Source organism: Salmo salar, chromosome 02, assembly GCF_965601325.2.
Source record: "Salmo salar chromosome 02, fSalSal1, whole genome shotgun sequence".
Taxonomy (NCBI): domain Eukaryota; kingdom Metazoa; phylum Chordata; class Actinopteri; order Salmoniformes; family Salmonidae; genus Salmo; species Salmo salar.
Window position 1 is genome coordinate 49,579,339 of NC_138292.1, and position 27,030 is coordinate 49,606,368.

Genomic DNA, 27,030 nt, shown 5'->3' on the forward strand with positions numbered 1-27,030 from the left:
GGGGCTCCATCGAAAACAGCTATTTAGTATTTTATTGTCAACACTAAATTAATATCCCCCAAAAAAGACAGCCTTATAATCCAGTCTGAAAGTCATCCTTTTGCCAGATCATAGTGCTGCCATACTAAACGTGTCATATCCATCACTAACAGTTACCGTTTTTTAGGATTAAGACACCCAATTTGTTTTATTTTCTAAGAAGTAAAAGAACAACAATGAAATATAATGCTCTTCATCCACATAACATTACCCTGATAAAGAACTGCCAAATTCAACACAGACGATCCAGAATTCTCTCTCTAGACCCCAGCGTCTATATGCTGACAGAGCATATAGCATAGCAACACCTATAAACAAAAGGCGCCTGCAGCCTCCAGCATTCACTTACCTTGAAGCTGTTTAAAGCGCCCTTCTAACATGTTGTAGTTGAAAGCCACCTGAGCAGGATAACCAGAGTCCGGCTCAGTGAATTGTACATCTTTCCCACCCAACTCCCAGTCCACTTGCATAGTTCCAAACTAAAACTGGGACCCGCTGAAAGAAAATTTCCCCTCAGAAAAAAACACAAGCACAGCAAGGCAAAAAACGTAGGGAAGTTAAGAAGGGATCCAATGGGCTCTTTTAGCCTCCTACCACCACCACCCCTTGCTACACCACAAGCTCCACAAAAGAATCCAGTAAAAGTAACGAAAGGAAGGAATATTCTCAAGGACACTACTCTTCCCAGAGCAGCCACTGAAGGAACAGGAGTGTAGAAGCTGGATCTGTGTCAGATAGGGGGCAGAACATGCTTCTTCTTCTCTCTTGATTGTTCTGTCTTCCCTCTCAACCCATTCAAAAGCAGCCTCCACCCCACCCCCTCTCACGCCCCTCTCCCTCTAGGTTGTGAGCTGCTCACCCATTCAGGAGTGTACACTTTTGAGTGGTATTGAGTGGTATTGCCCCCCCAAAAAAATCACTGCATCTCATCTGGCAGACAGTTAAGGAAGGGATAGGTCTCCAATAAAAAAAGAGAATGAAAGGGTTTTTCTCACACTCAGCACACCTTTCATAAGTCTGGAGGGAAAAGTGGAGGAGGGGATCGGTTTAGAGGGGGAAGAGGAACAGGAGTTTGTAATTTTGTCACTGGCTAGCCACTGCCTGGGAGCTCAGTGATGATATCACCGCCTCATTTCCATGCAGTGGGGAGAAAGAGGGAGGACGTTGGGCCGTACCAAGCTTGAAGAGAGGAGGGGGTAGAGGGAAGCTAGCCAGGATACAACCCTGCCATTTCCCAGCATTGTTGTTCAGTCAGTGACAGAGGAAAAATCTGGCCATTCCAGAAATGTATAAATGCTGGTTTGAAATAATGTGAGCAACCAATGTCCTGTCAAAAAGTGACCCTCCAAACATCCTGTTTCAGAGGTGAACTGAAAGCCCCCCCCCCCTCTTTCTTCCTAATGGATGAATAGTCTGCATATTGGCCCATGAATGGTTGCTTCCCAAACAAAGCAGGAGCACACTCAACCAGTTTCCACTAGGCAGAACATCACAAAGCGAAAAGGATTCTGATTACAAATCAAACATAAATGGCCAAGGTACCTTAGCGAACACTGCCAGGGAAAGGACAGACATAGATTTCTCTCTAAGCAGAGACACTTTCTATAACAGTTAGTGTTTCATATTCTGAGCTAGTCATTAAAAAAGTGTGGTCCACAGATATAAGTGAATCTGAACAACCCTTTAACTGGACCAGAATATGGAACTTGGCATCCTGTAATCCGAACCATCAATTTATACTTTACATTTAAGTTTGTTCACAGACTGTATTTAACACCAAGGAAACATTTTACATTGGATGGAGACATGTTGGATGGGTGGGGTTTGGGGATGGGATGGGAGGTTAGGGTGAAGCTCACTTATTTTTGTTTATTTTGCTTTACATACTACATTTGTTATTACCTTTTAACTCTGTAATATGATCATAATAATCAATACTTTGTATTTATTTATCTTTTTTTAATGTTTATTTTTTATTTTTGAGTGGCAGCCCACAAGTTAATATGATATGAACTGAAAATGAAATTATATGACATCTATTTTGTACCTGTACCCCACACCCCCAATAATAAAAATAATAATAATTTTAAAAAGGTGGTCACACAAACAAACAAAATAATTGTAAAGTCCAGATAATCCTAGTAAATACAACCAAATTAAATCCATACCATACAAGACTCTGACAAAATGTTTTCCATAATGATTCCCCTTTGGATTTAGCCACTGACTCAACCATGTTGCCTTATATTCATGGCAGTCTCAGGAGTTCTCTGCCGCAGAGTATTCTTGCTACATACAGTAGCAGCATCATCAACAATATCCCATTTGTCCTCTTCCTGTTCATGAGAAAGCCTTGTGGCGAAGGAGGAGGCCACAGATATGCTGCCTTATATCTACTCCTCATGATGTTATGAATTCATGCTCATCTCAATACCACAAGTGTTGCCGTCATTTGTTTTCCAGCAACTGTGCGAAAAGACAAATCGAAATCATTACGACAATGAACACAGGGAATGACAAAAGGCCAAAAAGGACACAGTCTCTCTGTCTTTCTGCCTGGCTGACTGTCTGTCCAACCTTAGATGCAGATCCATAGATGTAGATCCCTATGTACAGTAGTTCATGTGCTTGGGCAGTTTGAGGAACACATGCTAATAATGACACTAGAATTCCCATAATATAAATTATATTATTATGTGTTAAATAATATCATATTTGTTGTGTCACAATAAAGCATAAGGGAGGGGTAAAAAATTATATGAAAAAATATACACTGGGTAAAAACACATGATGAATATGCTTTCCTAGTTGTACAGAGCAAAAAAAAGTTATGAACTGTAAATGGCACAAACACACGACACATTAAAGTCTTCCTTGGTTTGGTCACTAGGTATCCACAAGGCCATCGCCTTGCGAAGGGCTATTCTTCCACAGCCTCCCTACCAGAGGTGGGACCAAGTTATTGTTTTACAAGTCACAAGTAAGTCTCAAGTCTTAGCACTCAAGTCCCAAGTCAAAACAGGTAAGTCCAAGTCAAGTCTCAAGTCAAGATCGACAAGTCTCAAGTCAAGTCTCAAGTCCTAAACTTTGAGTTGCGAGTCCTAAACAAGTCATAATGTTCTCTTCACCAAATGTAAGAGAAGAGTAATAGTTAGTATATTACATTAATGCAAATCATTAATGCTTTTAAAAATATATTTATTACTTTCCAAATCAACTTTATATTTCCATGGAAATACATGGGTAGCCATGAGAAAGACCCCGCCCCATAGCAATCGACTATCGAGGTTCGCTATGGGGCGATGTAGGCTTGTACACAATCGCCCAACCTTAACACACACCCTCTCTGTGTGTGGTTACAGTAGGCTAACGTATGTCAATGGTTTTAGGAACAGCAGTAACATCAGGCAGGATTTAGGCTATCAACTGCCTAGCCAGTTGTAGCTCAATCTTCGGTGCAATGATCACGTTCCCGCACTGACTGACTGTGTGGAGGCTCATTGATTTAACGTTAAGTTAGCCTACATGCTACACTAGCAAAGTTATATACTATATAGCTGTCGGCTATATTAGCCATGACTTACCGTTCTTTGTGCAACTTCAAATGTCGAACAAAGTTGGAAGTTGTTGTGCCTCCATCTGTAATTTTCTTCCCGCATGTTTTGCAAGTTGCAATCCGTTTTTGTTGATACAGCGTAGTCTTTATATCACAAAATAATAATTTTGGGTATCATCTTTCCAAGGGCTCCGTCTGAATTCACCTGCCGACGTTCCTCTGCACTGCCACACGCAACTTTTTCTCAGCTGGCACAGTTTGATTCAAACTGTAGTCCGTTAAATGAAGAGTTGATGCACTGCACACTTTTTTTAATAGCATAATTTTTTATATTTGGGCTTGGGGAGGGTATCAAGTCAGTTCGAGTTAAAAGGCTCAAGTCCAAGTTAAGTCACGAGTCATTGGTGTTAAAGTCAAAGTTGAGTTGCAAGTCACCTCTGCTCCCTACTTTTCCATAACCTCTTTATACAAGCCTCTTCATCTAGACTTGTAATGCTCGGTTTTAAGTTAGATTCTTAGACAAGAAAAATACACACATCCTTCTACATGACTCACCTCATAGGAATTACTATGAAACAGGGAAAGGAAATAGGGTGGTGACATAGGGGTGTGGGTTTCTGGGTGGGTTTGTGTGATGGTCAACCTCTGTGATAATCAGACAAATTGAAAATACCCAAAAATTGTGAGTGAAATCTCTTTAAAAATGTCAAATTGAGTTGTTAATAACAATTACACAGTCTTCCTGTCACGCCCTGACCTGAGAGAGCCTTTTTTATGTCTCTATTTAGGTTTGGTCAGGGTGTGATTTGGGTGGGCATTCTATCTCCTTTTTTCTATGCTTTGTATTTCTTTGTTTTGGCCTGGTATGGCTCTCAATCAGGGACAGCTGTACATCGTTGTCGCTGATTGGGAGTCATACTTAGGCAGCCTTTTTCCTTTGGGGTTTTGTGGATAGTTATTTTCTGTTTTGTACATTGTGACCTGACAGAACTGGTGGCTTTCTTTTGTTAAAGTGTTTCTTATTATTAAATATTATAATGAACACTCAGCACGCTGCGCTTTGGTCCCCTTCTTCAACAGACGATCGTTACACTTCCATTCCATTTCCTTGTGCCAAGGTTAATGTAGATATGCTTTTATTTTAGTTGGATGTAAAACAATAGGGTCTTTGCTGAGCTTATGAAGTAGCCTCTTCTCAAAAGTTTAACATGATGCTACAAAGAATTAAGTCAGAACAATTAATGGAGAATGGCCAAGCCCACAGATTTGCAGTAAGTGGAAAACGTATGCACCAAAATAAACCTTTCTTTTCTGACTTACCTTGAAATAGGAGACCTGCATACAGATCTGCAATCTTAATTTGATCACTCTGTTGTCGCAGAGAAGCAGGGTCAAATTAAGATAGCGTTTGTGTGTGTGAAGACTACAGTCGTGGCCAAAAGTTTTGAATGACACAAATATTAATTTCCACAACGTTTGCTGTTTCAGTGTCTTTAGATATTTTTGTCAGATGTTACTATGGAATACTGAAGTATAATTACAAGCATTTCATAAGTGTCAAAGGCTTTTATTGACAATTACATGAAGTTGATGCAAAGAGTCAATATTTGCAGTGTTGACCCTTCTTTTTCACAGTGTTCTTTTTCACAAAGTACACGTCTTTTTCGCAGTGTTGACTCTTCCTCTGCAATCCGCCCTGGCATGCTGTCAATTAACTTCTGGGCCACATCCTGACTGATGGCAGTCCATTCTTGCATAATCAATGCTTGGAGTTTGGCAGAATTTGTGGGTTTTTGTTTGTCCACCCGCCTCTTGAGGATTGACCACAAATTCTCAATGGATTAAGGTCTGGGGAGTTTCCTGGCCATGGACCCAAAATATCGATGTTTTGTTCCCCGAGCCACTTAGTTATCACTTTTGCCTTATTACAAGGTGCTCCATCATGCTGGAAAAGGCATTGTTCGTCACCAAACTGTTCCTGGATGGTTGGGAGAAGTTGCTCTCAGAGGATGCATTTGTACCATTCTTTATTCATGGCTGTCTTCTTAGGCAGAATTGTGAGTGATCCCACTCCCTTGGCTGAGAAACAACCCACACATGAAGGGTCTCAGGATGCTTTACTGTTGGCATGACACAGGACTGATGCTAGCGCTCACCTTGTCTTCTCCGGACAAGCTTTTTTCCGGATGCCCCAAACAATCGGAAAGGGGATTCATCAGAAAAATTATTTTACCTCAGTCCTTAGCAGTCCAATCCCTGTGCATTTTGCAGAATATCAGTCTGTCCCTGATGTTTTTCCTGGAGAGAAGTAGCTTCTTTGCCGTCCTTCTTGACACCAGGCCATCCTCCAAAAGTCTTCGCCTCACTGTGCGTGCAGATGCACTCACACCTGCCTGCTGTCATTCCTGAGCAAGCTCTGTACTGGTGGTGCCCCGATCCCGCAGCTGAATCAACTTTAGGAGACGGTCCCCTGGTGCTTGCTGGACTTTCTTGGGTGCCCTGAAGCCTTCTTCACAACAATTGAACCGCTCTCCTTGAAGTTCTTGATGATCTGATAAATGGTTGATTTAGGTGCAATCTTACTGGCAGCAATATCCTTGCCTGTGAAGCCCTTTTTGTGCAAAGCAATGATGACGGCATGTGTTTCCTTGCAGGTAACCATGATTGACAGAGGAAGAACAATGATTCCACGCACCACCCTCCTTTTGAAGCTTCCATTCTGTTATTCGAACTCAATCAGCATGACAGAGTGATCTCCAGCCTTGTCCTTGTCAACACTCACACCTGTGTTAACGAGAGAATCACTGACATGATGTCAGCTGGTCCTTTTGTGGCAGGGCTGAAATGCAGTGGAAATGTTTTTTTTGGGATTCAGTTCATTTGTATGGCAAAGAGGGACTTTGCAATTGATTGCAATTCATCTGATAACTCTTCATAACATTCTGGAGTATATGCAAATTGCCATCATACAAACTGAGGCAGCAGACTGAAAATTAATATTTGTGTCATTCTCAAAACTTTTGGCCACGACTGTAGATGTTGCTTTCGCAACAGCTAATGGGGATCTTAGTTTTTTCTGAATGCTTAATGGGATAGGTGGCAGTATTTTCACGGCCGGATAAAAAACGTACCCGATTTAATCTGGTTACTACTCCTGCCCAGAAACTAGATTATGCATATAATTAGTAGATTTGGATAGAAAACACTCAAGTTTCTAAAACTGTTTGAATGGTGTCTGTGAGTATAACAGAACTCATATGGAAGGCCAAAACCTGAGAAGATTCTATACAGGAAGTGCCCTGTGACAATTTGTTCTCCTTCAAGGGCATCTCTATCAAAAATACAGCATCTGTGCTGTAATGTGACATTTTCTAAGGCTTCCATTGGCTCTCTAAAGCCGCCAGAAAGTGGAATGGGGTGTCTGCTGTCTCTGGGCGAAGAACAGCAGGAGAATTTGTAAGTGGTCAGCCTTGGGACAGTGACACTGGAGATGCGTGGTCACGAGACTACTCCATTTGTTTCTTTCAGCCTTTGAATGAATACAACGTTGCCCGGTTGGAATATTATCTCTATTTTATGAGAAAAATTGCATAAAAATGTATTTTAAACAGCGTTTGACATGCTTCTAAGTACGGTAATGGAATATTTGTAATTTTTTTGTCACGAAATGCGCTCGCTTCGGATAGTGACCTGAATGCACGAACAAAACAGAGCTATTTGAATATAACTATGGATTATTTGGAACCAATACAACATTTGTTGTTGAAGTAGAAGTCCTGGGAGTGCATTCTGACGAAGAACAGCAAAGGTAATCCAATTTTTCTAATAGTAATTCTGAGTTTAGGTTGTCCCAAACTTGGTGGGTGTCAAATTAGCTAGCCGTGATGGCCAGGCTATCTACTCAGAATATTGCAAAATGTGCTTTCGCCGAAAAGCTATTTTAAAATCTGACACCGCGATTGCATAAAGGAGTTCTGTATCTATAATTCTTAAAATAATTGTTATGTATTTTGTCAACGTTTATCATGAGTAATTTAGTAAATTCACCGGAAGTTTTCGGTGGGTATGCTAGTTCTGAACATCACATGCTAATGTAAAAAGCTGTTTTTTGATATAAATATGAACTTGATTGAACAAAACATGCATGTATTGTATAACATAATGTCCTAGGAGTGTCATCTGATGAAGATCATCAAAGGTTAGTGCTGCATTTAGCTGTGGTTTTGGTTTTTGTGACATATATGCTTGCTTTGAAAATGGCTGTGTGAATATTTTTGGCAGGGTACTCTCCTAACATAATCTAATGTTTTGCTTTCGCTGTAAAGCCTTTTTGAAATCGGACAATGTGGTTAGATTAACGAGAGTCTTATCTTTAAAATGGTGTAAAATAGTTGATTGTTTGAGAAAATTGAATTGTGGTATTTTAGTTGGTTTTGTATTTTGCGCCGTGCGATGCCATTGGCTGTTGGCTAGGGGTTCCGCAGGCGGAACGGGGTTCCGCTAGCGGAACGTCTGTCCTCAACAGGTTAAACACTAACAGTGATTCTTGAAGTACTATCTCTGAAACCATTAACACTTGTAGGGTGCCAAAGTGAATGCACATTCTCTGCTTTACACTCAGGTTGTAATTTAATAACACACTTCTAGCAAAACTGTAAACATTGGTCTCTACATTGCTACACTATTTTGCCAATTGCCTTTCCACATTGACATGTGGAAACACTTTCAGATAATGAGTTCACTTACAAATCAGAGCTTGAGCACTATAAATAGACCACAGGTAAACATTTGGTTTGGACAATAATGGAGGCCAATATTGGACAAAGAGTAAGAGGGGTGAGAACTAGAGGAGGATGAGGAGGTCAAGAAGTAAGAGGAGGAGGAGAAGGAAGAGTTGAAGTAAGATGGGGAGGAGAGGACAGGGAAGAGGAAGAGGAGTCAGGAACATAACTGATGAAATCAGAGCGACTGTTGTTGACCATGTTGTCAACCATGGGATGAGCATGAGGGAGGCTGGGCAATGGGTTAAACCAAATCTGAGCCGCTATACAGTTGCAGGTATCATCATGATATTTCGAAATGACAACCGGTAAGTAACTGTAAGTGCTGTTGTCTTACTGATACAGTAATATGTACTGTACTTTCATAATGAGAAGGATCTATCACTAAAACCATTCAAATGTTTTACAGAACTGCAAGAAAACCAGTATCTGGTTGAAGAGGTTGACTGTTAACCCCAGAGCAGGAGCCCCACATTGTAAATATGGTCATTGCAAATAACTGCATCAGACTCAGGGAACTGCAGGACCACATATGAGCTAATATATGTGGACAAAGCAGGTTTCAACCTTGCAAAACAAGGGGCCGTGGCAGAAATATCAGACACCGTGCCATCATCAACGTCTTGGGACAACGTGGTTGCAACATAACAATGTGTGCCGCTATTAAATTACAATAAATTATTTATATGAACAGCATGACATGAAATGGAACTGTTAAATGACATGCAATGCCTAAACGTGTTTTCTGTGCGGCCTTCTCTGCATGATCAATCATGAACGTTCAGTGTGTGTGTGTAAGTGTGAGTGCTGTTGTAGCGTACCGTAGGCCTATTTACTTACACAATGTCGCCATAAATTTGCTGCGTGCGACGCGTTCTCCAACCATTCCATTGCAAACAGCAAGTAGGTCTACAGGCTATACAGATCAGCGTTAAAAAAAGATGGCCATAGTCTATCCTCCCCAAGAACGTATGACAACTGAAGAGAGGATATGCCGAGAAAGAATGGTAAATTAGCCGAAATGCAAAAATACAAAATATGCAGGTGCAACATATCAACTTTCTGGATCCATTCATACATTAGACCAGTCATCACAACAGTAGCACCCTACCATATTTAGGCCTACTCAAGTCCCCAATAGAAAACATCTCTTAGGCTACATTTACATTACATTTAAGTCATTTAGCAGACGCTCTTATCCAGAGCGACTTACAAATTGGTGCATTCACCTTATGATATCCAGTGGAACAACCACTTTACAATAGTGCATCTAAATCTTTTAAGGGGGGGGTTAGAAGGATTACTTTATCCTATCCTAGGTATTCCTTAAAGAGGTGGGGTTTCAGGTGTCTCCGGAAGGTGGTGATTGACTCCGCTGTCCTGGCGTCGTGAGGGAGCTTGTTCCACCATTGGGGTGCCAGAGCAGCGAACAGTTTTGACTGGGCTGAGCGGGAACTGTGCTTCCTCAGAGGTAGGGGGGCCAGCAGGCCAGAGGTGGATGAACGCAGTGCCCTTGTTTGGGTGTAGGGCCTGATCAGAGCCTGAAGGTATGGAGGTGCCGTTCCCTTCACAGCTCCGTAGGCAATCACCATGGTCTTGTAGCGGATGCGAGCTTCAACTGGAAGCCAGTGGAGAGAGCGGAGGAGCGGGGTGACGTGAGAGAACTTGGGAAGGTTGAACACCAGACGGGCTGCGGCATTCTGGATGAGTTGTAGGGGTTTAATGGCACAGGCAGGGAGCCCAGCCAACAGCGAGTTGCAGTAACCCAGACGGGAGATGACAAGTGCCTGGATTAGGACCTGCGCCGCTTCCTGTGTGAGGCAGGGTCGTACTCTGCGAATGTTGTAGAGCATGAACCTACAGGCTACATGGCTTCTATAAATTGAATTGCCTACTATATGTGCAGCCTACAAGCGACCTCTTGACGTAGTTACGATAGACAACATCCAATCTCAATCTCCCTCTCACATTAAAATCTCCACTAATATGTGGCACTGGCAAAGGCTCAAATATAAACTGTTGCTAATCACAAAACGGCTGATACACTATGACCACAAAAGCACTTGAGGAAATAACATTGTACATTTTTTTGGTTGGGTTACAGAGTTACCAAGCCACTGGGAATGTAATTATGTCACTTCCTGTTTGAGTCATATGGGATGAGATGATTCTCAGATGCAATAGTAACACCATTACTGTAAACATCAAGCGGGCCCTCTTCAATCAAATGTTTTGAATTCATTTTCTGTTGATTTCATTCTCATTTTACAAAGTTTAATAGCAGAATGACCAGTTTTTGATTCAACCCAGGGCGCCTGGTTACTGGGTTGGATTTGAAGGGCATCTAGTAGGTAGGTGTTCATGTAGCCATTGAAGACACTTGACTGCAGCAAGTGGAGGTGGGGGAGAGGCGTATGCTCTGCTGGGCAGGAATGCAGGAAAACAGTCATGAGAGAAGCAGGATGCTCATCGGAATGCAGAGGGCTTTTTTTCAAGTTCTGTAAACAGCTTGTGGTCTCCGGCCAGAAAGAAGAGAAACCAAAGAACACTTTCTCATTTCTATTTTTGATCATTTTTTTTCTCTTGTCAAAACACTGCTTAATTGCAGGGTTGGCTTCTGGTTCTGTGCAGGCATTTACCTATTGAAACTCTCTGTTCCAGTAAGCCTAGATGACTTTGCCATGGGGATTTTGTACATAATCTCTAATTTAAAACAGCTCAATGATAGAAAGTCACAACCATTCTACTATTACCGCCAACAATAATTGCTTATGTGCACCAAATGATCACTTCTTATTTTCTCAGTTTAATTTCTCAACACACATTGATCTATATACAAATTAATGATGTGGTCGCCGGGCAGTTTCAAAGAGGTTTCTTCCAAATCTTCCTGTATCCGTCTGCAAACATCTACTTTGAGCATTTGCTTTGCCTGCCTGGAGTGCCAGGTGAGTAGGGTTTGCACTTTTAGGGATCATTTTTATTGGTTTCATTGCATCAGGCACGCACAGCTACACTATTTTGAATAGTATTTGAACCGAAGTCCAGGTGTACATCATCATATGACCATTGCTATTCTATGAGATTAAGTGAATGCAAAGTGAATGCAATGCCAACAACACTCTCTCTCCTCTCCGCCTCACTCACCTGCCAGGGCCTTGATGCGCGAGCGCTCGAACAGGCGAGCCGAGCTGTTCTCGTTATCCCACTCGTCATCCCAGCGGTTGTTGACCATGTCGCTGCTACTGTACTGCTGCGTGATCTCCATGTGTTCATATTCCACGGCTACTGTCGTCATCCTGACCTTTCACCTTTGACCTTTTCACCGATTACACTTCCTCATCAGTGGCTTCTGATGAAGCCCTGGAATCACAGAGACAGAGAAAGACATGTTCACATACACGCCACATTCAGTTAGGACAACAGGGCTGTATTAGGTGTAGGATGAAGTTGCCCCGAGATGCTGATCTTTGGTCAGTTTAGCATATTCCCCTCTAATGGTTTGTGGTTAGGGTTGTGGGAGAGGAAGCGGATTCTAGTTCTGTACCTGGGGTGAACTTCACCCAGCAGTGGAATTACATATTGTAGATGGCGTTCCAAGTCGTCTATATGCTGTGCATCTCAAAATATTGCTGTATCATATTAATGTGGTTGTGAGATCTGATCATCTGTGCAGCACGACTGCAGAAAAGATGACCTGGAACGCAACCATTGTATAAGGGCAGAACTATGGGGATATTTTGAGAAAGATTTCAGCCCGATTTATCACGCTATACTCTCGGTTATTGCCTAAAGATGGTTCATAGGTAAACAAATGGAGCAATAGGACCCAATGTCTTCTCTTGGTTTAATCACATTTTCCCAATATGTCAAGGATTTAAACACAATTACAGATTTGTGAAGTGTGAAAAGTGAGAAATTCAATGACAATAACACATTTTGTCATAATAGAAATGACATTATAGTGAAATGGAGACAACAGTGTTACAAATGTAAGTTATGTTACACCACTCAAAGTGAATTAGCCAACAATGTGTTGCCGATGCCTAAGGAAAAAACTAATCAAGACACACAGTGCCATCTTCTGGTAAAACCCGAGACTCACTTCTACCAGAATGTTTTCTATCAAATATACCACAATCAATCAGGGTAGCCCTTTCCTGCAGTCAATGACCAAAAGCACCCTCTTTGGCCTCATGGGTGGAAAGTTATTCATATTTTTCACAATTTCATCATTAATAAAGATAATACAAATTAAACAACGAAAATTCTGTGTTTCTATGTCAAACAGTTTTGTTATATTTCAGTCTTCTGTGATATATATAAAGTTGATGGCAGCATTAGATTCAAAATATTATATTTCCATTTTTAAATATAGCTACCCTGAAAGTTCTGAGCTCTTTATTTAAAATAAATGTATTGACACCAGATGGTATCATGTTAGTCATCATTAATAGTGACAAGGAGAGGAACTGCTGTTTGACAAAGCGAGAAATTGGTATATCAAACTCCCCAAAAACCTTACTCTTCCACAGGTATTTTCCCTCTCCTAGATTTGCAGTCCGCTATTGTTGAGAGTGTGCTTCCCTTGGAATTCTCTCAACCAGCTTCATCTGGAATGCTTTTCCAACAGTCTTGAAGTTCCCACATATTCTGAGCACTTGTTGGCGGCTTTTTCTTCACTCAGCGGTCTAACTCATCCCAAACCATCTCAATTGCGTGGAGGCCAGGTCATCTGATGCAGCACCCCATCACTCTCCTTCTTGGTCAAATAGCCCTTACTCAGCCTGGAAGTGTGTTGGGTCATTGTCCTGTTGAAAAACAAATGATAGTCCCACTAAGCGCAAACCAGATGGGATGGAGTATCACTGTAGAATGCTGTGGTAGCCATGCTGGTTAAGTGTGCCTTGAATTCTAAATAAATCACTGACACCATCACACCTCCTCCAACATGCTTCACGGTGGGAACTACACATGTGGAGATCATCCGTTTACCTACTCTGCGTCTCACGAAGACACAACGGTTGGAACCAAAAATCTCACATTTGGACTCATCCACCATTCAAATGTTCATGGCTCGTGTTTCTTGGCCCAAGCAAGTCTCTTCTTTTTATTGGTCCTTTAGTAGTGGCTTTATTTGCAACAATTCGATCATGAAGGCCTGATTCACGCAGTCTCCTCCGAACAGTTGATGTTGAGATGTGTCTGTTACTTGACCTCTGTGAAGCATTTATTTGGGCTGCAATCTGAGGTGCAGTTAACTCAACTGAATTTATCCTCTGCAGCAGAGGTAACTCTGGGTCTTCCTTTCCTGTGGCACTATAAATTCCAAGCATCTGCCTCTAACCCTAGGAAGCTCTTTGCCACCTTCTCCTCCCTCCTGAATCCTCCTCCCCCTCCCCCACCTCCTCCCTCTCAGCGGATGACTTCGTCAACCATTTTGAAAAGAAGGTCGACGACATCCGATCCTCGTTTGTTAACCTGTTGGGGGTAGGGGGCAGTATTTGCACGGACGGATAAAAAACGTACCCGATTTAATCTGGTTATTACTACTGCCCAGAAACTAGAATATGCATATAATTATTGGCTTTGGATAGAAAACACCCTAAAGTTTCTAAAACTGTATGAATGGTGTCTGTGAGTATAACAGAACTCATATGGCAGGCAAAAACCTGAGAAGATTCCTTACAGGAAGTGGCCTGTCTGACAATTTCTTGGGCTTCTTCACTCTCTTTATTGAAAACTGAGGATCTCTGCTGTAACGTGACACTTCCTACGGCTCCCATAGGCTCTCAGAAGGCGGGAAAAAGCTGAATGATGTCTTTGCAGGCCCTGGCTAAAAAACATTAGCGCCTTTGGTAAGTGGTCGATCAGAGAACAATGAGACTGAGGCGTGTGCACGAGGCGACCCCATGTTTTTATTTTCTGTCTTTGAACTAAAACTGGGTTTCCCGGTCGGAATATTATCGCTTTTTTACGAGAAAAATGGCATAAAAATTGATTTTAAACAGCGGTTGACATGCTTCGAAGTACGGTAATGTAATATTTCGGGCGCGTCACCCTTCTTTACCCTTCGGATAGTGTCTTGAACGCACGAACAAAACAGAGGATATTTGAACATAACTATGGATTATTTTGAACCAAACCAACATTTGTTATTGAAGTAGAAGTCCTGGGAGTGCATTCTGACGAAGAACAGCAAAGGTAATCAAATTTTTCTTATAGTAAATCTGACTTTGGTGAGGGCTAAACTTGGTGGGTGTCTAAATAGCTAGCCCGTGATGGCTGGGCTATCTACTCAGAATATTGCAAAATGTGCTTTCACCGAAAAGCTATTTTAAAATCGGACATAGCGATTGCATAAAGGAGTTCTGTATCTATAATTCTTAAAATAATTGTTATATTTTTTTATCGTGAGTAATTTAGTAAATTCACCGGAAGTTTGCGGTGGGTATGCTAGTTCTGAATGTCACATGCTAATGTAAAAAGCTGTTTTTTGATATAAATATGAACTTGATTGAACAAAACATGCATGTATTGTATAACATAATGTCCTAGGATTGTCATCTGATGAAGATCATCAAAGGTTAGTGCTGCATTTAGCTGTGATTTGGGTTTATGTGACATTATATGCTAGCTTGAAAAATGGGTGTCTGATTATTTCTGGCTGGGTACTCTGCTGACATAATCTAATGTTTTGCTTTCGTTGTAAAGCCTTTTTGAAATCGGACAGTGTGGTTAGATTAACGAGAGTCTTGTCTTTAAAATGGTGTAAAAAAGTCATATGTTTGAGAAATTGAAGTAATAGCATTTCTAAGGTATTTGAATAACGCGCCACGGGATTCCACTGGCTGTTGAGTAGGTGGGACGATTTCGTCCCACCTACCCTAGAGAGGTTAAGTCAAACGACACCGCTGGTCCTGCTCACATTGCCCTACCCTATGCTTTGACCTCTTTCTCCCCTCTCTCTCCAGATGAAATCTTGCGACTTGTGACGGCCGGCCGGCCGCCCAACAACCTAACCTGCCCGCTTGACCCTATCCCCTCCTCTCTTCTCCAGACCATTTCCGGAGACCTTCTCCCTTACCTCACCTCGCTCATCAACTCATTCTTGACCGTTGGCTACGTCCCTTCCGTCTTCAAGAGAGCGAGAGTTGCACCCCTTCTCAAAAAACCTACACTCGATCCCTCCGATGTCAACAACTACAGACCAGTATCCCTTCTTTCTTTTCTCTCCAAAACTCTTGAGTGCGCCATCCTTGGCCAGCTCTCTTGCTATCTCTCAGAATGACCTTCTTGATCCAAATCAGTCAGGTTTCAAGACTGGTCATTCAACTGAGACTGCTCTTCTCTGTGTCACGGAGGCTCTCCGCACTGCTAAAGCTAACTCTCTCTCCTCTGCTCTCATCCTTCTAGACCCATCAGATCCTCCTCTCCACCCTCTCCGAGTTGGGCATCTCCGGCGCGGCTCACTCTTGGATTGTGTCCTACCTGACAGGTCGCTCCTACCAGGTGGCGTGGCGAGAATCCGTCTCCGCACCACGTGCTCTCACCACTGGTGTCCCCCAGGGCTCTGTTCTAGGCCCTCTCCTATTCTCGCTATACACCAAGTCACTTGGCTCTGTCATATCCTCACATGGTCTCTCCTATCATTGCTACACAGACAACACACAATTAATCTTCTCCTTTCCCCCTTCTGATAACCAGGTGGCGAATCGCATCTCTGCATGTCTGGCAGACATATCAGTGTGGATGACGGATCACCAACTCAAGCTGAACCTCGGCAAGATGGAGCTGCTCTTCCTCCTGGGGAAGGACTGTCCGTTCCATGATCTCGCCATCACGGTTGACAACTCCATTGTGTCCTCCTCCCAGAGTGCTAAGAGCCTTGGCGTGACCCTGGACAACACCCTGTCGTTCTCCGCTAACATCAAGGCGGTGACACGATCCTGTAGGTTCATGCTCTACAACGTAAGCAGAGTACGACCCTGCCTTACACAGGAAGCGGCGCAGGTCCTAATCCAGGCACTTGTCATCTCCCGTCTGGATTACTGCAACTCGCTGTTGGCGGGGCTCCCTACCTGTGCCATTAAACCCCTACAACTCATCCAGCATGCCGCAGCCCGTCTGGTGTTCAACCTTCCCAAGTTCTCTCACGTCACCCCGCTCCTCCGCTCTCTCCACTGGCTTCCAGTTGAAGCTCGCATCCGCTACAAGACCATGGTGATTGCCTACGGAGCTGTGAAGGGAACGGCACCTCCATACCTTCAGGCTCTGATCAGGCCCTACACCCAAACAAGGGCACTGCATTCATCCACCTCTGGCCTGCTGGCCCCCCTACCTCTGCGGAAGCACAGTTCCCGCTCAGCCCAGTCAAAACTGTTCGCTGCTCTGGCACCCCAATGGTAGAACAAGCTCCCTCACGACACCAGGACAGTGGAGTCAATCACCACCTTCCGGAGACACCTGAAACCCCACCTCTTTAAGGAATACCTGGGATAGGATAAAGTAATCCTAAAATTATTCAAATCATTATAAAGATGTATTCCGGGATCTTAAGCACTTACAAATTTGTAGCATATTGTACGAATTGGAATTCGCAACATATCATACACATTTTTTTTATACAGGACATAACATATATGAGGTAGATGAGGTACTGTAGATGACATAGATGAGGTAGAACACAATTGTGGACAATCTTCAGGGACCCGTTTTGGCACATTGATCACTACATTCAAAACTGCTGGCTAAAATTATGCAAATCACTTTAAGGCAATCATTGATAATACTTCTGCTCAACTGCACTGTATTGATCTTTTAGGTCTTCTTTAATAAAACATTTCTATCCATATTCTTTAGTTGTTTTTGTGCTTTTACCCCTTTTTCTTCAATTGGTAGTTACAGTCTTGTCCCGTCGCTGCAACTACTGTACAGACTCCGGAGAAGCGAAGGTCGAGAACCATGCGTCCTCCGAAACATGACCCTGCCAAGCCGCACTGCTTCTTGACACATTGCTCGCTTAACCCGGTAGCCAGCAACACCAATGTGTCAGAGGAAACACCGTGCAACTGGTGACTGAAGTCAGCTTGCAGGCACCCGGCCTGCCACAAGGAGTCACTAGTGCGCGATGAGACAAGGACATCCTGTGCCAATTGTGCGCCGCCTCATGGGTTTCCCAGTCATGGCCGGCTGTAACACAGTCTGGGATCGAACCCGGGTCTGTAGTGCGCCCCTCGGGTGGCCCCCATCCATATTCTTAATACAAAATAAATGTTCTGTTTTAATGGAATGATTCAAGGGGAGATATATTTTGTTCATCATAAGAAGTCCTAGGATTCAGCGAAAGGTTCATTAGCAATTATGTATTAGTGGCCTTAACATTTACTGTGTGTAAGAGGAGATATCAGCCCTTGAGGAAATGGAGGAGGAGATATGGGTTGGTATGGAGCTCTACAAATGGCATTTGTTTATTGTCCTGAAAGGAAAGAAGAGCTAATAAGGGTCCTCTAATGGAACATGTAACATGAGCCCTTCAAACACTCCCTAACCCTGTGTAAAAATTAAGATATAAAAACAGACTTCCGTCAAACCTAAAGTATGGCAAATATCAAATGCAGAACTGATGCATTGTTAATTTTAAGATACAGGTATACTTTTTGCTGGGTGAGTTTAGGTCAAAGGTCCTTCTTCAGGTCAGGTCAGGCCAGACTGTATGGCGTCAGCTAGTAGATTAATCTGTTCTTTCCTTGTAAGAAATCCCTTAAGAATTCGAATTATGTGGTTAAAATTGTATTATTTGTAGTGTGTTCTTATGCCAAATACTGAATGGGTTTCATAAATTCCTTGGTGTGTGTACTGATGTTTCCTGCAAGTCGACATGTACTCCCTGCCCTCAATATAGCGTAAAATTCGCTATAAACCTTTCCATCGGCTAATTGCAGAGAGGAATAACATGAAACTACCTACTCAGCAAAAACTGGTTGAACCAACATTGTTTCCACGTCGTTTAAAAAAATAATCAAAGTAATGCCGTTGAATCAACGTGAAAAACTGATTGGATTTGCAAAGAGTCATCAACGTAAGGGATTTTTTTTTTTTTTTATCCAACTTTAAACCCAATGACATGGTGACATGTTTTGTTGATTTCACGTTAGTCACATTGGTTGACAACTCAACCAAATGTAAATCAAAAAGAGGCGTTGAACTGACGTCTGTGCCATGTGGGTAGCCATCCTTTCTCTCATCCCACTAAATCTAGGGTTTGTTCAGGATAGGTGAATAATGTCGTCTCTACACATCACATTTCTATGAGCAACAGCGTGAACATTTCACCTCATTGAGCGGTTAAGTTCAGCGGTTAAGAATGTAGGTCCAGTAAACGAAAGGTCGCTGGTTTGAATCCCCAAGCCAACTAAGTGAAAAATCTGTCAAATGTACCATTTAGTAAGGAACTAAACCATAATTGCTCCTGTAAGTTGCTCTGGATAAGAGCATCTGCTAAATGACTAAACTAAAAATGTAATGATATTTCACGCACAGCCATAATTTCACCAACTAGGGAACTGAGATCCACATTGATCAGAGATGGTGCAATCATAGAATATCAACCAACAAATGTTTTCTTCTATTTATTTTTACAAATAGTGAGGCTTACGTTCGTTCATTTGCATCATGTTTACTTCACAGAATGAGAGCAGGCTACAAAAAGATACACGCTAGTTACATGGCACCTCCATTGATGGGATACATCCTATTTACATACATTCCAAATACTGCGGATATGGGGTATATTCAGAATCTGAATGTCCCACCTGCCTCCTCCCCTCAGAAAAAGTATCATGATATTCACACCCTATTCAGATGGTATGTAAATCCAGTAAATATAAATCCGGGATACTCCAATGATATGTTACGTTTCATATGGTATGTATTAATTTGTGGATATCCATCATCCATTCCATATGATATGTTATCAATGGCAATTCATACAATATGTTACTAATTGCAATTTGTACAATATGTTACGAATTTGCTAAAGTTATGATATATTTACGAATTCCAATTTGTTGCGGCTAACGTTAGCTAGGCTAGGGGTTAAGGTTAGGGTTAATCCTATCCTTTTTTTTGCTCATGCAAAATTCCATTCTATTCCATTTTTTGCTCTCCATTTTTTGCTCTACCTTAAATAGAAGGATTTTGGTGGGGATTTTTAAAATGATGCTAATTAGATTTCTGCAGGGGCACGGACATCGACTGTAGGGGATTAAAGGGTTTTAAGGTTAGGGTAAGCTAACATGCTAAGTAGTTGCAAAGTAGTTGAAAAGTTGCTAATTAGCTAACATGCTAAAGGTGTCCTTGATTAGATTTGAACATGCAACCTTTGGGTTGCTAGACGATCACGTTATATATGCCCACTCATCCATCTCGACCAACCACCCTACTTTTGGTTTTTCCTTAATTAACCTTCTGTCTTATGTAACCATTCCAAACTACTTGAGTGTCCCGGATTTACATTTACTATGTTACGTCTAGTCTATGAAACTCAACTGCTTCCACCACCTCACTCTGAGCAATAGCAGAAATTGCAACAGCTTGGATATGTGTGTTAGTGCAAGTGCTTGCTTCAGCAGTGCTACCGCTTTTTAGCATGACACACATAGAACAAGGCCCTACAGAAGGCACTAATTTATATTCTACTGCATATGTGATGTAAGAGATAAAATTGCTCAGAGTAGGATTTGAAACTAGATTGTTTATAAATTGTGTAGATGTGCCAAAACAAGGCACAATTAAAAAAGAATTTCAATCAAATTGATTGAAGTCTAAGTACACTAACCAATTTATGTGCAGAGTGAGACTAGTAGTCACAGTATTACTATTGTCATTCTTTGTGCATCATATGCCCATCATTACAACCATATATCCTACTGTAGGCCTAGATCAAGGCAACAACACTTAACTAATGGAAAGACTGTATACTGCTAAAAGTCTCTTACACCAAGACAATGTGAGACTACAGTATATACATTAAAACTAGGACTGAAACATCATGATGACGTACAGTAACAGCAATGTCCGCATCGCCCTCCATGTACTGTATCTCTGCCACTGGAGGGCATGCTAGAGGAAGGCTTTATGGACCTTGCAGGGTGTAGCTGAAGTGACCTTCTAAAAGATCAAGGCTGACACTGGACTTTTGGAAGCCCTCTCAAATCGCAGGGTCAGGGAATTCTCACAGCAGAGTCCAGAGGTGGGACCAAGTCATTGTTTTACAAGTCACAAGTAAGTCTCAAGCCTTAGCACTCAAGTCCCAAGTCAAAACAGGCAAGTCCGAGTCAAGTCTCAAGTCAAGTCTCAAGTCCTAAACTTTGAGTTGAGTCCTAAACAAGTCATAATGTTCTTTTCACCAAATGTAATACCATTCCATTTTTTTAACACGAGTAATAGTTAGTATATTACATTTATGCAAATCATGAATGCTTTTAAAAATATGTTTATTACTTTCCAAATCAACTTTATATATTTCCATGGAAATACATGGGTAGCCATGAAAAAGCCCCCCCCCCCCCCCCATAGCAATCGACTATCGCTATGGGGCGCAATCGGGCGATGTAGGCTTGTACACAATCGCCCAACCTTAACACACACCCTCTCTGTGTGTGGTTACAGTAGGCTAACGTATGTCAATGGTTTTAGGAACAGCAGTAACATCAGGTAGGATTTAGTCTACCAATTGCCTAGCCAGTTGTAGCTCAATCTTGGGTGCAATGATCATGTTCCCGCACTGACTGACTGTGTGGAGGCTCATTGATTTAACGTTACGTTAGCCTACATGCTACACTAGCAAAGTTATAAACTATATTGCTGTCGGCTATATTAGCCACGACTTACTGTTCTTTGTGCAACTTCAAATGTCGAACAAAGTTGGAAGTTGTTGCACCTCCGTCTGTAATTTTCTTCCCGCATGTTTTGCAAGTTGCAATTCGTTTTTTATTGATACAGCGTAGTCTTTATATCCAAAAATAATAATTTTGGGTATCGTCTTTCCAAGGGCTCCGTCTGAATTCACCCGCCGACGTTCCTCTGCATTGCCACGCGCAACTTTTTCTCAGCTGGCACAATTTGATTGGCTGCTGTCTGATTCAAACTGTAATCCGTTAAATGAAGAGTTGATGCGCTGCACACTTTTTTTAATAGCATAATTTTTTATATTTTGGCTTGGGGAGGGTATCAAGTCAGTTCGAGTTAAAAGGCTCAAGTCCAAGTTAAGTCACAAGTCATTGGTGTTAAAGTCAAAGTCGAGTTGCAAGTCATCATATTTGTGACTCGAGTCTGACTCGAGTCCAAGTCATGTGACTCGAGTCCACACCTCTGCAGCAGACATCCCATGATGCTCTTTCAGTACCTTTCTGGTTTGTACACAAACACTGCTATTTTGGGAATTCCAGATGATGATATTGGGCTTTGGTTTACAGGAGGCTTTGGGAGTCCCCATATAGTGTCTCACTCAGCCCTGAATCCTAATTTACTTTGACATCCACCTGTGTAACTGAATTTTTTGAGTGCAAATCTTCTATTGACATTAATGTATGAAAGCGTGTGCATCACAAGCTAGGATTATGAAGGAAGAGATCTTTGTCAATCAGATCTTTGTCAACTGCCTCCCTCAGCCCCCTTAGCTGACCGTATCGCTTCCAATATAATTATATTTACAGTCAATGGCATACTATGCTAATCACTTTCTCAATTGAGTTTGTACCATTTGAAAAATGGTACAAATTGCAGAAATGTCTTATTTTCATATGAGCTACATGAATGTTAGTAAAGTACGATCCATTTTTAAAAGGGTGATCTTTTTTTAATAAATGGAACTCGTCTGCAGAGTTTCTGCACAGTTACTACTGACACATGCATCACTAAATAATACACCAACATTAATCCTATGTAGTAATTTCACCAATTGATAGTCATATATACAAGGAAAGGATTAGGACACAGTCTATACCAGGGGTGGGCAAACTTTTTGGCTCGAGGGCCACATCAGTAAAGGGTAAAAAATTCAATTTGCGGGCCAGAAAAAGGGCAGTTATTTGAAAATATATAGGTCCATTATAATTTCTACATACTTTCTATCTAGTTTTAGAAGTTCAAGTGTGGCCTGGAGTCCCAAAATAATAATTCCCCCACCTCCAAAAAACCTCACTCAAATCTCCCATGGGCCAGATTGAATGGGTTTGCGGGCCTGTGGGCCATATTTGCCCACCCCTGGTCTATATGCATCTCCAGAGTCCAAAACTATCCTCTGCTGCTTGCCTCCCAGCACTGATCTGGAAAGTGGAAAGAAAGATGCAAGCAAATTATCTACTACGTTTGAGCCATATTGCCTTCACCTGTCCTCTTTTGGATCGGTACAGATAAAGTAGAGAAGAGGTGAGGAGGCCACTGTAGACTATTGAGATGCAAGTATCTTACTGTGATCTATTCAGACAAACCAGCCTCTGACAGCTAGTAATGAGTACTCTGTCTTTTGTTATGCATCAATGTCAGGTGCTTAAAATGTCACACATGCCAGACAATTATGACTTCATTTCTTGAAGACAAAACGTCTGGAAAATGTTAGCTGTTTTCTCCATCGGACCTAGATGCTATGATAAGGGTGTATTTGCACATGTATTTGAGCCCCAACGTGAGAATACAGATGTAGTTGTTGCCTAAAGTGGCAAGCATTTCACTTATTCGTCCCCAACCTAACCGTCTTCAATCAAATGAATGAGCCTGTCCTTCTGGCCCGTATATTCGGAATGTATTCAGACCCCGTCACTTTTTCCACATTTTGTTACAGCCTTATACTAAAATGGCTTAAATAAAACATTTCTCATCAATCTACACACAATACCGCATAATGGCAAAGCGAAAACAGGTTTTTAGATTTTTTTTTTACGTATTAAAACTTTTAAACATAAATACCTTATTTACATAAGTATTCTGACCCTTTGCTATGAGACTCGAAATTGAGCTCAGATGCATACTGTTTCCATTGTTTCTACAACTTGATTGGAGTCCACCTGTGGTAAATTCAATTGATTGGACATGATTCAGAAAGCCACATAATTGTCTATATAAGGTCCCACCGTTGACAGGGCATGTCAGAGCAAATGTCAAGCCATGAGTTCGAAGGAATTGTCCGTAAAGCTCCGAGACAGGATTGTGTCGAGGCACAGATCTGGGGAAGGGTACCAAAACATTTCTGCAGCATTGAAGGTCCCCAAGAACACAGTGGCCTCCATCATTTTTAAATGGAAGAAGTTTGGAATCACCAAGACTCTTCCTAGAGCTGGCCACCTGGCCAAACTGAACAACCGAGGGAGAAGGGCCTTGCTCAGCGAGGTTACCAAGAACCCGATGGTCACTCGGACAGAGCTCCAGAGTGCCTTTGTGGAGATGGGAGAACCTTCCAGAAGGACAAACATCTCTACAGCACTCCAACAATCGGGCCATTATGGTAGAGTGGCCAGATGGAAGCCACTCCTCGGTAAAAGGCACATAAACAGCCTGCTTGGAGTTCGTCAAAAGGCACCTAAAGGACTCTCAGACCATGAGAAACAAGATTCTCTGGTCTGATGAAACCAAGATTGAACTCTTTGGCCTGAATGCCAAGCGTCACGTCTGGAGGAAACCAGGCACCGCTCATCCCCTGGCCAATACCATCCCTACCGTGAAGCATGGTGGTTTTTCAGCGGCAGGGACTGGGAGACAAATCAGGATCAAGGAGAAAGATGAACGGATTAAAGTACAAAGATATCCTTGATGAAAACCTGCTCCAGAGTGCTCAGGACCTCAGACTGGGGCAAAGGTTCACCTTTCAACAGGACAACGACCCTAAGCACACAGCCAAGACAATGCAAGAGTGGTTTCGGGACAAGTTTCTGAATGTCCTTGAGTGGCTCAGCCAGAGCCCGGACTTGAACCTGATCAAACACCTCTGGAGAGACCTGAAAATAGCTGTGCAGTAATGCTCCACATCCAACCTGACAGAGCTTGAGAGGATCTGCAGAGAAGAATGTGATAAACTCCCCAAATACAGGTGTAGCGTCATACCCAAGAAGACTTGAAGCTGTAATCGCTGCCAAAGGTGCTTCAAGGCTGTAACAAAATGTGGAAAAAGTGAAGGTGTCTGAATACTTTTTAAATGCACTCTATCTCACTAACGAAAACATTTAATGGGTTGTACTTTACTGTTGACTTGTTATTAATATTTACATACAAATGACCTGCTAAAATGGTAATTATCTAATAATGGCCAAGTTATTACTTTTCAGTTCATGTGATGTAAATACTAGCTGAAATACAACGTCCAAATAAAGTATTAACCCCAAAAGTAAATTTCACATTAAATGAAAAACAAAGATATTTACTTAAAAAAAGAAAACACTCCTGGGTGTAACCAATGATATATTTATCAGCCACTGGAATGAAACAAGATTTACCATGCCTATAAGAGTAGAGAGCCACTGGGATCAGATAGTGGTGTGGGAAGAGACCAGGGAGGGAGCATCACCACCTTCTTCCTCTGGGTTGTATTATTGGCCAGAGGAGGTGATAGCCACATTCCAGAGAGAGGTCTAAGGCTAGGGCCAACACTATACAGCTGATACAAATGATCAAAGCTTGATGATTAGTTGATTATTTGAATCATCTGTGTAGTGCTAGGGGGAAGAAAAAAAAAGTGCACCCCTTGGGGTCCTGAGGGCTGAATTTAGGAAACCCTGTGTTAGATTGGGGGTTCAATCCCTGGTCGCGTCATACCAAAGACTAAACATGGGACCTAATGCCTTTCTGCTTGGCACTCAGCATTAGAGAGATAGTTTGTGATTTTGGCAATGAGGTGTATGTATGTATCTGCGTGCAGTTTGATGGAAGTTGCTAACTAGCATTTGCTCAATTGCTAACTAGCATTAGTACAATGACTGGAAAAGTCTACAGGAACAGCTAGCAAACTATCTCTAACTTCTTTCATACTGGATGCAGATCCATAAAAACTGTATCCACAAGTTCATCTGACTGGGGAACAAGATAAAATAGTATGTGTGTGAACTATCCCTTTAAGGAGATGGATTGGGGGTAAGGCCCTGCGACAGACTAGCATCCTGTCCAGCAGGTGTACTTGTCCAGCAGGTGTACTTGTATATCATGCTGCAGAAACAGGAGGTAGGCTCCTGCCCCTATGGGCCGCTCTGGCTCAGACAAGGCTTACTTACTAATAAGCTGGAAAGTGAGGATAACATGCATTTCATTTAACCTTTGTGTGTCTTCCTCCAAATATTCTTCTTTGCATGTCTTCATGCATTAAACTGGCCTAGAGCATCAGAATTTGCAGATTCGATTACAGGCTCAAAATGGCCAGAAACAAATACCTTTCTTCTGAAACTCGTCAGTCTATTCTTGTTCTGAGAAGTGAAGGCTATTCCATGCGAGAAATTGCCAAGAAACTGAAGATCTCGTACAACGCTGTGTACTACTCCCTTCACAGAACAGTGCAAACTGGCTCTAACCAGAATAGAAAGAGGAGTGTGAGGCACCGGTGCACAACTGAGCAAGAGGACAAGTACATTAGAGTGTCTAGTTTGAGAAACAGACGCCTCACAAGTCCTCAACTGGCAGCTTCATTAAATAGTACCCGCAAAACACCAGTCTCAACATCAACAGTGAAGAGGCGACTCCGGGATGCTGGCCTTCTAGGCAGAGTTCCTCTGTCCAGTGTCTGTATTCTTTTGCCCATCTTAATCTTTTATTTTTATTGGCCAGTCTGAGATATGGCTTTTTCTTTGCAACTCTGCCTAGAAGGTCAATTAACCTTTTAAAATTATAAACGTGGATTAGCTAACACAACGTGCCATTGGAACACAGGAGTGATGGTTGCTGATAATGGGCCTCTGTACGCTTATGTAGATATTCCATTAAAAAAATCAATCAACTGTTTCCAGCGACAATAGTCATTTACAACATTAACAATGTCTACACTGTATTTCTGATCAATTTGATGTTATTTTAATGGACAAAAAAATAGCTTTCCTTTCAAAAACAAGGACATTTCTAAGTGACCCCAAACTTTTGAACGGTAGTGTACATTAATTCACTTTCTAAAAACCTGTTTTCGCTTTGTCATTATGAGGTATTGTGTGTAGATAACAAAATGTGGGGAAAGTAATGTGGTCTGAATACTTTCCGAATGCACTGCATCTCCTCTGAATTTCACTAGCATACTTTCAAAACACGGGAGTCTGCTCTGAAGGTCTGGTTGTCATTATACTCTCTCACTCTTATCAGATACTTACGAATCTAGGCCTCATTCCCCATTTCTGCCAACTTAAGGCCCCTATGACTACTACTTACCCATTGCTCTTGCTGTCCCTCTTGCCATAGTACAATTGTGTGTGTGCATGTGTGAGGCACTTCAAGGAATCAGGGATTATCTATTCAGCACATTAATCATATGCTAAATGGGGCACACCATTTCAAGAAGTAGATATATGAATATCTGCAGTGGCTAGTATTGAAATTGTTTGAGAGATTAAAGGGAGCCAAGATGGATGCTGTCCTTCAGCTGTGTTAGCAGCTACAAGCCACATGACATGGAAACTGCACCAGTGG

General features: G+C 42.0%; 1 protein-coding gene across 3 annotated transcripts in view; it reads right to left on the reverse strand.

Annotated features, from left to right (window-relative positions):
- LOC106584953 (spectrin beta chain, non-erythrocytic 1) overlaps positions 1–27,030 on the reverse strand; it is a 136,372-nt gene that overhangs the window by 101,463 nt on the left and 7,879 nt on the right. Inside the window, exons 2-3 of one of the 3 annotated variants that reach the window (XM_014170652.3) lie at positions 11,524–11,739; positions 389–478 (exon numbers count right to left, since the gene is read on the reverse strand). In XM_014170652.3, coding sequence (XP_014026127.2) covers positions 389–478; positions 11,524–11,674 — 241 coding nt within the window. In that variant the 5' untranslated portion in view covers positions 11,675–11,739. Of the gene's footprint in view, positions 1–388; positions 1,134–11,523; positions 11,740–27,030 lie in introns of those variants that run through there. The other 2 variants (XM_014170641.3, XM_014170647.3) reach the window with 2 other exon arrangements.